The 13,817-nt window shown below is 41.0% G+C and overlaps 1 protein-coding gene across 1 annotated transcript in view; it reads right to left on the bottom strand.

The window, feature by feature from the left end:
- LOC148436192 (chloride channel protein 2-like) overlaps window positions 1-13,817 on the bottom strand; it is a gene marked incomplete at its 5' end in the record, with an annotated part of 67,858 nt that overhangs the window by 40,895 nt on the left and 13,146 nt on the right. Inside the window, 2 exons of the mRNA XM_088465223.1 lie at window positions 9,424-9,508; window positions 10,558-10,683. Coding sequence (XP_088321349.1) covers window positions 9,424-9,508; window positions 10,558-10,683 — 211 coding nt within the window. The remainder of the gene's footprint in view (window positions 1-9,423; window positions 9,509-10,557; window positions 10,684-13,817) is intronic.

Below are 13,817 nucleotides of genomic sequence, written 5' to 3'. Positions count from 1 at the left end.
ATACTGTGTAAGAATGGTAAATAAAGATACAAATGGCATATGAAAAAGTATAAACACCTCTTTCCACTGTCTCAAAGTTACAAGGTTGGTTTGGGATTTGGTAACATAATAACATTTGGTATATGGAGAATAACTATAAATCAAAGAATGATATAGGAATTAAGAGAATTAATAAACAATATCACAGACATTGTGGTAAGAGAGTTTCAAGCAATAAAATACTGAATTAAATGCAGCACAGACTATCTTACAGCTACAACTTCAGGAAATTGTGTCATATTACAAGCAGTATATGAGTTAAAGTGTCATACATACATCACAAATTCTTCTGATGCAGAAGAAATGATAAAATAAAGGTTAAATGAAGTTACTCGGGTTAAAAATTAATTTGCTGAACAAATAAACATGATGGTGCGATTCCCGACAGCTGGTCACCTGGTTGAACCCCAGTTCCTGGTTCGCATGGGTTGGAAATTGGTTAAGCGATATGATGCACATATTGGGAAGGTTAATATTTTTTTATCATGATAATGTTGTTGATTTTCTATGTATTAGTGAAATGCTTCAAGAAGATTTTCCAATGTATTGAGAAGAAATCAGACGATGCAATTTATGAGAGAGATGAACTTTCTTCTGAGTTATGTTCAGAGGATGGAGCTGATAACACAGGAATATGCGGACTGTACATGTATCGTCAGCAATTCACGAATATATGCATACTTATGTATATCACTATTACTTTTATTGCAATTAAGAATGTATAGAATAATTGAGAATATATAAATTAGTTGTATGAGTTGCAGAAGATCGTGTTTGTCAAATGGATTCAGCCTAGAACGGATAGGGTCTTGTCTATCCCCTTTAAAGTAGGAAAATCATGTGTCTGATGCAGCAGCCATCTTGTTTAGTGGTTAGCAATAAGAATTGTAGCTTTAAAATGTCAGTATTTAGTGTGTACAGACGAGGAGGCAGCAAGTCTCAGATTTTATAAATTAAAAGAGTTAAATCAGATAGCCTTGGTCTACAAGATGCAGGAGCTGAAGGCTAAATGAGAACAGAAAGAGAAGATAACATATTATATTGTCAATATTTTGGTTAGGACATATAAATAAATTAATATTCGCCATTTTTGGGTTAACTGAAGGTATAGCCAAAAAGTATAGTATAAAGCTCATGAGAGAAAGAGGGAGGGGGGGAGCAGTCGGGGAACATTCAGAGGAAGGAGGAGGGAGCACACAACGAGGGTGCTGGGTGCGGTTGCCGTATGTATGCATGAAATTGGCTGACTGGTATGCTGTACTGGGTGTCAAATTTATTTTACAAATATTCCCTACTGCTGCTAATATAACCTTTTGTTGTAAATATGTATTGGCAAAATACATTTATAATTATGCTGTCTTTAAGTAAAAGCATTGTCATTTATTTTAGAATCTGTATTGGTGTGAATTATTTAATTTCTTCTTATAACAAGTAAAGTTTATAAATGAATCTAGAACACATCGCGTTATCAATTTGGAAGCCCAGCAGCGAGATACACCAGTTGATGCCCGCTGTGGGTCGGTGAGTGAGGGAGGGAGAGAGTCTGCATGGGCAGTTGTTTTACTCATAAATTTATTAAACGTGCAGTATTGTTTTTTCCTCCCATTTCTTCCTCAGTCTCTGACTTAGTATTAGGTTAGCTGTGCTGTTTTAAATGAGTGTTTTGGATTTATTTATTCTTGTTAGAAGTTTTTTCCCCATTATTTTAATAGTATGGTAATATGTGTCGTTTTTCAGGCGGTTAGAAAATGGTGCTGGGAGCAGAGTATATAAGGAAAGTAAATGGTATCTGCTGTGTTTTTTTTCCTTCCCGTGCAATGAAATATGTTAAAGAGTAAAATATTGTCAGTCTTTAAATTTGCAAGTTAATTGACTGGCTTTGCATTATTATTTCTTTTTGTTGAGATATTGATTTCTGAAATTATTAATAATAAAAAAACCCTGATTAGGTGGTTAAAGTTGATGTGTTTTAATTGTGTGCATTTTGCTGTGTTAGGTTTAGCAGACAGTTTGATTAACATAGATCAGTTTCTGCTGGTGTGTTATGATACATTGTAAACTTGAGGTGTTTATTCCAGAATTTGAAATATTGTTTAAGATTTGTAATGTGTCAGATACATGTTTGAGTTAATAGGCATTGGTGACATGGGTGCTTTTGGATTTTCTTTACTGTCTTTTCTGAAAGGTGTATTGAGATGTGACTCTGGTTATGTGAGCTTGCAGGAGTATTATCATAGGCAAAGGGAGAAGTCCAGGGCCGTGGGTAGATAGTGTAAAATCAATCTGCAGATATCTGATAACCAGATAATATTGATGTGAAAGTGCTAAATCTGATAACGAAGGGCAGATAAGCACAGCATAGGTACAAATCTGATAACGAAGGGCAGATAAGCACAATATAGGTACAAATCTGATAACAGGACAGATTGTACATGAAACGTGCTAAAACCTGATAACGAAGACAGGGACCCAAGGTAACTGAAGTACTAAATCTGTTAACGAGGTCAGATTGTACATGAGAGGTGTTTGACCTGATAACGAAAAGACAGGTAACACGAATAGGGTAGTTTTTTTTAGGGTTTAATTTTGATAGACATGTCACAATCTTGGAAGAAGAAAAAAAAAAGAGTTAAATCTCATTTGTTTTTTTAAAGGGCAACATTGTCTAAGTATTTGTATGGGATTGAAGGAAGTTTAAGTAAGTGATATGGAGGGTATGCGCAAGTGATTTGAAGGTGCAGAGGTTGATTGTAGCCTGCATTAAGCTACAGAGTACGGGGAATAGCGCGTGAAGCACCTGGATGGTAATGATTGTTTGGATGAAGGTGAGAAGGAATTGGTTTGGTGAAACGGTTAATGGAACCAGGGTAGTTTACCACAATTTGTATGGAATCCCACTAACACGCTTATACTTAAGAAAGAATATTATGTTTCTCATTGCAAGTGTTAAAACTTCTTTGAGGTGCTGAAAGAAAGATTGTTCCCATTTCAAGATCAAGAGTTTGGCTATTTGGAAAAAAAGTTTTTTTTTTTCTCAGCAAAAAAAAAAAAGAGAAAGACATTTCTTGTGTATGGCATCGAGGGAGTTACCATGGGGTTTACCAAGTTATTTAAAAAAAAATTGTTTAGAACTTGGTAGCCTGGAATGAGGTTAGCGGTAATGCGGGATCTAGGGATAATAATAATAATAATAATAATAATAATAAAAAATGCATATGTGATTAGGAATGACAAGTAGGTATGCAATTATGAAAGACTTGTATGATGATGAGAGTGTGACATTTGTTTAGAATATGTCCAAAATGGTCACCAGGACCTTTACCAATGTCTGGCACATTTAATCTGTCTAAGAAGCTTTTAAAGCAACAATTATTTTATCCAAAGTAGCCAAATTTATTTCATCAAACAATTGTAATTATTTTTTACAGTGTAGCAATAAGAAGCTACGCAATGACACTTACAGTGCGGGATGGCAGTCAGCCAATGGCACCCCCTGCCCTCACAGCTCTCTCCTCCTTCCTCCTTCCCCTGCTCCCCTTCCCTGAACCCCCTTATCTATTTCCTATAGAAATGTTATCTCCCCGTTTTGTCTTTTTATTCTGTTTTATTCAAGATTTGAAATTCAGAGACTGCAGTCTCTGATGATAACACTGCTGATGTAACGCTTGAGCTTATTGCTATATCTATGCTTGTTTTAATCAGCAATACCAATATTTGAATCTCACAGACTATTGTCTCTGAAGCTGACTTAGGCCCTCATTCAGAGCCGCTCGCTATTTGCGGTCGTTCGTTCTAAAACAAGGGGTGGCTATTCAAATGAACCGTTCGCTAATTGCGGTCTGTTCACGCCTCTAAGTCTGAACGAGCGAGCAAAACTTGTGGTTGTAATTTTGAAAAATACGCCCCCTTGCCGCTCGCACCATACGTCATGTCCGCTATTTATTAGATTAATCGAGTACATCGAACAGCGTATGAACTGCTCGCTATTCTTGTGGCTGGTTTTTTCAACCGCTATTTTGCGAGCAGTTCTGAGTAAAAAAAAACCAAGTGACGTGGTCAATGACGCTGCTGTATTAATTATGCACTCCCTTAAAACGCCCTGCATTCGAATTCCACACCCCCGTTTTCAAGCACCTTCCCCATTACCACCCACATACGCCTCCTTCTGTCACTCAAAATAGCAGGCATTCGCTATATAGCAAACAAACGATTTTGGCCGCACTGACTGGTTCGCGCATGCGTATTAAAATCCATACGCATGCGCAGATGTGCGAACATCGGTCAGAACGAACGAGCGGCCGCTTACGAGCGGCTCTGAATCAGGGCCTTAATGTCTAAGCTTACTATTATAGCTATGTCTGCTTATTCTAATCAACAATATGTTTATGACCATTCCAAAGAAGTGAATTGTTAGATCTGATTCAGTTGATACAATTGATGATTATTTCTGATGTCTGTGTCCTTCCTGCAACTAATCTCACTATCATTAGCAGGTTCAATGTGTCCTGGATACCTTGTATTTATCTAACCATTTATTGTTTGTGAGGACTTCACAGTTTCCTGATGAAGTGACCCGGATGTTGTCACAGAAATCTGTCATCATGTGCATCATCATTAACAGTGCAGGAATTTGTGTCCAGATATAGTATCCCATGTGTTGTTAAACTGATAGAGTTACACATTTTACAGGGAAGGTATTCCAAGCAATGTGTCAATACATGGGTATAAAAAAAGTAAAATTGAATGTGTAAACACTAACATTAAGTACAAAGTTAGCTAAGGTGGGTGTGGGGACTGCCATGAGATGACTGGGGTCTTTTATCTCTGGTTTTGTATAGTATTCACACCACTCCAAAGCAGCCACTTAACCTGTGCCTTATGAGCTACTTTTTGAGGGAAGAGGTCCCTGCTCGTGAGAGCTTACATTCTAAAGGGGAGGACAGACAGACAGGCGTGACACAGAAGGGGAGGGGCAGACAGGTGTGACATAGAAGGGGAGGGGCAGACAGACAGGCGTGACACAGAAGGGGAGGGGCAGACAGGTGTGACATAGAAGGGGAGGGGGAGACAGACAGGCGTGACATAGAAGGGGAGGGGCAGACAGACAGGCGTGACACAGAAGGGGAGGGGCAGACAGGTGTGACACAGAAGGGGAGGGGCAGACAGACAGGTGTGACACAGAAGGGGAGGGGCAGACAGGTGTGACATAGAAGGGGAGGGGCAGACAGACAGGCGTGACATAGAAGGGGAGGGGCAGACAGACAGGCGTGACACAAGGGGAGGGGCAGACAGACAGGCATGACACAGAAGGGGAGGGGCAGACAGACAGGTGTGACACAGAAGGGGAGGGGCAGACAGGTGTGACATAGAAGGGGAGGGGGAGACAGACAGGCGTGACATAGAAGGGGAGGGGCAGACAGACAGGCGTGACACAGAAGGGGAGGGGCAGACAGACAGGCGTGACACAGAAGGGGAGGGGCAGACAGACAGGCATGATACAGAAGGGGAGGGGCAGACAGACAGGTGTGACACAGAAAGGGAAGATAGTGAGGAAAGAGTATGAGGTGGGTTAGGATGAGTGCTGGAAGGCCTTGATGAAGTAGTGGGTCTTGAGAACCCGTTTGAAGATTCGTAGAGAGGTGGAGAATCTGATACAGAGAGGGAGAGAGTTCCAAAGGTAGGGAGCAGCACGGGCAAAATCTTGGATTCGGGAGTGGGAGGAAGTAATCAGTTGGCAAGAGAGGCAGCATGCATTAGATGAGCGAAGTGGACGGGCGGGAGTGTGAGGGGAGAGAAGGTCAGAAATGTATGTGTGAGAGGATTTGGTGAGGGCTTTGTAGGCGAGTGTAAGAACCATGAATTGGCATCTGAAGGGGAAGGGGAGCCAGTGTAGGGCTTGAAGGAGAGGGGAAGCAGACGTAGAACATCTGGAGAGGAAGATGAGCCGAGCAGCAGCATTGAGAACTGATTGTAGTGGAGAGAAGTGAGAGACTGGGAGGCCAGCTAGGAGAAGGTTGCAGTAGTCCAATCTGGAGATGACCAGTGAGTGGATGAGGGTTTTAGTGGCATCCTGGGTGAGGACGGGTCTAATTCTGGAGATATTTTTTAGGTGGAGACGGCAGGACTGCGAGAGGTGCTGAATGTGTGGTTTAAATGAGAGGGAGGAGTCTAGGATAACTCCAAGGCAGCGCACTTTGGGGCTAGAAGAGATAGTTGTGCCATCAATAGATAATGAAATTGTGGGAAGTGAGGTAGTGGAAGAGGTTGGGAAGATGATCAGCTCAGTCTTAGACATGTTAAGTTTAAGAAAGCGCTGGGACATCCATGAAGAGACAGCAGAGAGACAATTGGAGATACGGGTAAGGAGCGAAGTTGAGAGCTCAGGGGTGGAAAGGTAAATTTGAGTATCATCAGCATAGAGATGATATTGGAGGTCAAAGGATTTAATGAGTTCACCTAAAGAGGATGTGTATAGGGAGAAAAGGAGAGGTCCAAGAACAGAACCTTGGGGAACTCCTACTGTTAGTGGAAGTGGGGGGGAAGAGGAGTCATGAGAGGACACAGAGAAGGAACGATCAAGGAGGTAGGAGGACAGCCAGGAGAGGGCAGTGCCAGGTAAACCAAGAGAGTGAAGGATTTGCAGGAGGGGGTTATAATAAATATGGACATAGGGCTTATAAATGATTAAGGGTCAATTCCTTTGGAATGGATTATATAAGAACAATACTACCCAATACTGTGGTAATACAACATAAAGGTCTAAAAGAAACATATGAAATAATTATGGTGTAAGAACGGTAAATAGAAATACAAATGGTATATGAGAAGTACAAACACCTCTTTACACTGTCCCAAAGTTATAAGATGGTAACATAATAACATTTGGTACATGGAGGATAACTATAAATCAAAGAATGATATAGGAATTAAGAGAATTAATAAACAATATCACAGACATTGTGGTAAGAGATTTCCAAGCAATAAAGTACTGAATTAAATGCAGCACAGACTACCTTACAGCTACAACTTCAGGATATTGTGTCATATTACAAGCAGTATATGAGTTAAAGTGTCATACATACATCACAAATTCTTCTGATGCAGAAGAAATGATAAAATAAAGGTTAAATGAAGTTACTCGGGTTAAAAATTAATTTGCTGAACAAATAAACATGATGGTGCGATTCCCGACAGCTGGTCACCTGGTTGAACCCCAGTTCCTGGTTTGCATGGGTTGGAAATTGGTTAAGCGATATGATGCACATATTGGGAAGGTTAATATTTTTTTATCATGATAATGTTGTTGATTTTCTATGTATTAGTGAAATGCTTCAAGAAGATTTTCCAATGTATTGAGAAGAAATCAGACGATGCAATTTATGAGAGAGATGAATTTCTTCTGAGTTATGTTCAGAGGATGGAGCTGATAACACAGGAATATGCGGACTGTACACGTATCGTCAGCAATTCACGAATATATGCATACTTATGTATATCACTATTACTTTTATTGCAATTAAGAATGTATAGAATAATTGAGAATATATAAATTAGTTGTATGAGTTGCAGAAGATCGTGTTTGTCAAATGGATTCAGCCTAGAGCGGATAGGGTCTTGTCTATCCCCTTTAAAGTAGGCAAATCCAGTGTCTGATGCAGCAGCCATCTTATTTAGTGGTTAGCAATAAGAATTGTAGCCTTAAAATGTCAGTATTTAGCGTATACAGACAAGGAGGCAGCAAGTCTCAGATTTTATAAATAAAAATAGTTAAATCAGATAGCCTTGGTCTACAAGAAGCAGGAGCTGAAGGCTAAATGAGAACAGAAAGAATATAACATATTATATTGTCAATAGTTTGGTTAGGACATATAAACAATTAAGGTCTAGTACGTATGAATATTAAATAAATTAATATTCGCCATTTTTGGGTCAACTGGAGGTTTAGCCAAAAAGTATAGTATAAAACTCATGAGAGAAAGAGGGAGGGGGGGCAGTCGAGTAACATTCAGAGGAAGGAGGAGGGAGCACACAACGAGGGTGCTGGGTGCGGTTACCGTACGTATGTATGAAATTGGCTGACTGGTATGCTGCACTGGGTGTCACAAATTTATTTTACAAATATTCCCTACTGCTGCTAATATAACCTTTTGTTGTAACTCTGCATTGGAAAAATACATGTATAATTATGCTGTCTTTAAGAAAAAGCATTGTCATTTATTTTAAAATCTGTATTGGTGTGAATTATTTAATTTCTTACAACAAATAAGGTTTATAAATAAATCTAGAACACATTGCATTATCAACCCACTACACCCGATTCAATGAACCCCCCCCACCACCGGGTCAGAGCCCTCCGCCTTCTCCAGCACACCAACCAAATGAAAATTATCATGGCAGAGTATCCTGAGAGTATTCAGCTGACAAGCCGCCATCTGAGATGCCAAAGCTGCCAGATGCCCCAAAACAGCAGTAATGGTATCTTCCAGTGTAGTAATACGGTTCTTCTCCTATACAATCCCTTCTTATTTGCATATCTTATCTCAGTAGGGATATATCAATATAAACCTTGGCAATGTGATACGTCGCCTGCTTCCCTGAAGCTGTAATGACCCACAACTGCAGGAAACCCAGACTCAGTGACAGCAGCAGGGGCTGTAGAGGATGGACATGCATCGGGAGGCGGAATGGATTCCTGAAGAGCAGTAGTCCGTCCATATATTTCCAATTTTAGCGGTTGCCACAGTCTGAGGCTTTCTACTCATAATAGCCACAGCAGGCAAAACCCAAATAAAAGCACCCTATATTTATAACAGTCTCCCAATGCAAAAAATAAGGAGCACAATGAGAGGTGATGAAAGAGGCACTGCCAAGTGGTGGCCAGCAGCAGTTCCAGACAAGGCAGGTACACAAAGGGACAGCAGTACCTGAATAAGAGGATCAGGAGCAGGCTCAGGGCCTCACACTAGACTGGCAGCCTCACCAACAGCCTGGAAGTTGCGGCAGAGGCATGAACATTTGGAGATTGACAATAGCGTGCCAGGGCAGGTAAAAAGGACAATCACAGGAGGCTACATGATACAATTCCTTGTGATTGTGCAACGCACCACGCATTTCACCTCTACAGAGGCATGGCTCTCTCAATGATGGTGGCAGTTCCATCGCTAGGGCTGAGACACAAGTGTACCTTCATGCACTAGTTTATGGACATTCATTTTGGTTAAGGTGTATGAAAAATAAATTCTGCTTTATCTAAAATAAATTGTTGTCATACAGTGCAGACTCTTCATCTTCCATAAAAATTATTTTATCTACATGTCGGAATGCAGGTTAACTCACAAAGTGACAATAGTCTTGTGATGGGCAGCACTAACCACAGATACTCACCCCAAGATGGCGTAGGACAGATATTCGGGGAGGTCGAAGGGGAATTCTACCCGCCAGCTTGTTCTAAAGAGAATGGCAACGGTCTCTGGGAGAAAGGTTAGAAAAAACATATTAATGCTATGGCAGAAGGAGAGACATACTGTAGGCCTGTATTCAATTTGAGGCAAAAAGTCCAGATTTTTCGCCTGCTGGACTTTTCGCCTCCTTCGCCTGTTTTCCAGGTGGAAAAGTATTGCGCACATGCCCACTGAATCCTGCATTTAATTTCAAAGCATGCAAAAATGGGACCCAGCAAAACTGGGAGCAGCGAAAAAACTTGGGAATTTTTGGGAAATCATCCTTGGCCCCCCCCTAAAGATGTCCAAACATGAGGGATCACTATGGGTACCCCTGTTTTTGCCTGCTGAAGGGAAGTCGAGTTTGTAAATGGCTGCAGCAGGTGCATAAATGCGGCTTTGAAGAAGGTGATGAAGAATAGCAATTAGGAATTTTTTGGGGGAAAATAACTATGGCCATCAAATTTGGGGTACATGAAAATGGGTGCATATTTTTAAGTCCTTAATATGATTTTCTTTAAATACTTCAAAAATGCACCTGCCACTACTCCCCGCAATGAAGAAAACACCTGCTGCATACTTTGGAACCCCTCTGGATTCAATTTCGCTATTTTACAAGCGTGTTCCCTATTTTTTTTAACCCCAAAATTAAAATAAATTTTTTGGGGTGTCCCAATTTTTTTTTTATTGACACAGGTTATTTTTAGGGGACACTCCAAGGGGTGCAACCTATGCTTTTTACATGTCTGCCGATAACAGGTTATCGCCTCATATTGAATATGAACCATAGTATATCTTAGTATATCTTGTATATATATATAGAGAGAGAGAGAGAGAGAGAGACCCGTAAATGGACTGGGCAGATGTCATCACAACATCCACCTCAAACTTTAAAATAATAAATTAAAAGAATCAAATAGTAAAAGTTTGTTGAACTGGAAACATAGTAGGGATCAGAAAACGGCGCTACTTGTAGTGTTTTCACCAGTCAACCCACGTGTTCACTCATTTTCTTCTGTGTGTAGCCATCCCATCTATGTACCCAAGCCCTTAAGGTACCATGATATTCAGGACTCACCTCTCTCACTATTAATCACTGCCAGGAGACGAAACATTAATGCTGCACATGTAGCTGCAAAAAAGCCTCGCCAGTAATTCCGGATGGCGAAATGCGTAGCTGTTGCCTCCACACTGAACAGGACACCTGGAGCAATAAACGGCATGTACTTAGCTTGATAGATGAGAGCCAATTATAATGTGTGTGTATGTATGTATATATATATATATAAGAAAAGAGGGGGAATTAACCATGAGCGACAGGTTCCGCTTAATATGTGCAACAATGCAATATACAGTCAGGTCCATAAATATTGGAACATTGACAGAATGTTCATATTTTGGCCTCTATTCACCACCACAATGGTTTTGAAATGAAACAAACAATATGTGCTTTAACTGCAGACTTTCAGATTTAATTTGAGGGTAATTACATCCAAATCGGGTGAACGGTGTAGGAATTACAACAGTTTCAATATGTGCCTCCCACTTTTTAAGGGGCCAAAAGTAATGGGACTATCAACTCAAAAGCTATTTCATGGACAGGTGTGGGCTATTCCCTCGTTATTTAATTATCAATTAAGCAGGTAAAAGGTCTGGAGTTGATACTAGGTGTGACATTTGCATTTGGAATCAGTTGCTGTCGACTCTCAATATGAGATCCAAAGAGCTGTCCCTATCAGTGAAGCAAGCCATCATTAGGCTGAAAAATCTAAACAAACCCATCAGAGAGATAGCAAAAACATTAGGTGTGGCCAAATCAATTGTTTTGAACATTCTTAAAAAGAAAGAACGCACTGGAGAGCTCAGCAACACCAAAAGACCCGGAAGACCACGGAAAACAACTGTGGTGGATGACAGAAGAATTATTTCCCTGGTGAAGAAAAACCCCTTCACAACAGTTGGCCAAATCAAGAACACTCTCCAGGAGGTAGATGTATATGTGTCAAAGTCAACAATCTAGAGAAGACTTCACAAGAGTGAATATAGAGGGTTCACCACAAGATGCAAACCATTGGTGAGCCACAAAAACAGGAAGACCAGATTAGAGTTTGCCAAACAACATCTAAAAAAGCAATTACAGTTCTGGAACAACATCCTATGGACAGATGAGACATAGATCAACTTGTACCAGAGTGATGGGAAGAGAAGAGAAGAGAAGGAAAGGAACTGCTCATGATCCAAAACATACCACCTCATCAGTGAAGCATGATGGTGGTAGTGTCATGGCGTGGGCATGTATAGCTGCCAACGGAACTGGTTCCCTTGTATTTATTGATGATGTGACTGCTGACAAAAGCAGCAGAATTAATTCTGAAGTGTTTCGGGCAATATTATATGCTCATATTCAGTCAAATGCTTCAGAACTCATTGGACGGCGCTTCACAGTGCAGATGGACAATGACCCGAAGCATACTGCAAGAGCTACCAAAGAGTTTTTTAAGGCTAATAAGTGGAATGTTATGCAATGGCCAAGTCAATCCCCTGACCTGAATCCGATTGAGCATGCATTTCACTCGATGAAGACAAAACTGAAGGGAAAATGCCCAAAGAACAAGCAGGAACTGAAGACATTTGCAGTAGAGGCCTGGCAGAGCATCAGCAGGGATGAAACCCAGCGTCTGGTGATGTCTATGCGTTCCAGACTTCAGGCTGTAATTGCCTGCAAAGGATTTGCAACAAAGTATTAAAAAGTTAAAGTTAGATTTAGGATTGTTTAGTTTGTCCCATTACTTTTGGCCCCTTAAAAAGTGGGAGGCATATATAGAAACCGATGTAATTCCTACACTGTTCACCTGATTTGGATGTAATTACCCTCAAATTAAATCTGAAAGTCTGCAGGTAAATCACATCTTGTTTGTTTCACTTCAAAGCCATTGTGGTGGAGAATAGAGGCCAAAATATGAAATTTATGTCAATGTCCCAATATTTATGCACCTGACTGTGTGTATGCAAATATTCAGGTGTAAAGTGCTACTTAAAGTACATGATGTGCTTATCCATACAATAGATGCAAACAACTGTTTAAGAAAATAATATTTATGACTATTAAAGTACATGATGTGCTTATCCATACAATAGATGCAAACAACTGTTTAAGAAAATAATATTTATGACTATTAAAGTGCATGTAGTGCTAAGCAGTGCAGTAAGTCAGTGCAATAAATACAAATGCCAATAGATAAATAAAGTTAAAAATACAATTTAATCAAGCGATTTAAAAACAAGGAAATAAATGACACAAGAAAAATGGGGATGCTGAATTGGGAGCTGCTTTCAGTAAACCATAGCTAATTCAATAGAAGAGCATGGTTCCCAGGGAACTTCATCTCGTGTCCCAGGAAAAGTTTATTCCTCTGAAACGTAACTCAGATAAGCTAATACTTTTTTTAAATTTAAAAAAAAAAAAAAAAACGATGAGAAAATCTTTTATTTACCATACTCGTGTGCAGAGGGGCCTGGTACACAGTGCAGACATATAGTAACACAGAGACAGACCGAAGCGTGGTCTGGGGCCATAGGAAGGGCCCGGTACACAGTGCAGACATATAGTAACACAGAGACAGACCGAAGCGTGGTCTGGGGCCATAGGAAGGGCCCGGTACACAGTGCAGACATATAGTAACACAGAGACAGACAGAAGCGTGGTCTGGGGCCATAGGAAGGGCCCGGTACACAGTGCAGACATATAGTAACACAGAGACAGACAGAAGCGTGGTCTGGGGCCATAGGAAGGGCCCGGTACACAGTGCAGACATATAGTAACACAGAGACAGACCGAAGCGTGGTCTGGGGCCATAGGAAGGGCCCGGTACACAGTGCAGACATATAGTAACACAGAGACAGACCGAAGCGTGGTCTGGGGCCATAGGATGTGCCCGGTACACAGTGCAGACATATAGTAACACAGAGACAGACCGAAGCGTGGTCTGGGGCCATAGGAAGGGCCCGGTACACAGTGCAGACATATAGTAACACAGAGACAGACCGAAGCGTGGTCTGGGGCCATAGGAAGGGCCCGGTACACAGTGCAGACATATAGTAACACAGAGACAGACCGAAGCGTGGTCTGGGGCCATAGGAAGGGCCCGGTACACAGTGCAGACATATAGTAACACAGAGACAGACAGAAGCATGGTCTGGGGCCATAGGAAGGGCCCGGTACACAGTGCAGACATATAGTAACACAGAGACAGACAGAAGCGTGGTCTGGGGCCATAGGAAGGGCCCGGTACACAGTGCAGACATATAGTAACACAGAGACAGACAGAAGCGTGGTCT

This window comes from Taudactylus pleione, unplaced genomic scaffold (genome assembly GCF_031769625.1).
Source record: "Taudactylus pleione unplaced genomic scaffold, aTauple2 ptg001917l, whole genome shotgun sequence".
In the NCBI taxonomy this organism is placed as follows: Eukaryota; Metazoa; Chordata; class Amphibia; order Anura; family Myobatrachidae; genus Taudactylus; species Taudactylus pleione.
Note: the sequence above shows the minus strand (reverse complement) of the source record. Positions and strands in the feature narration are given on the sequence as shown.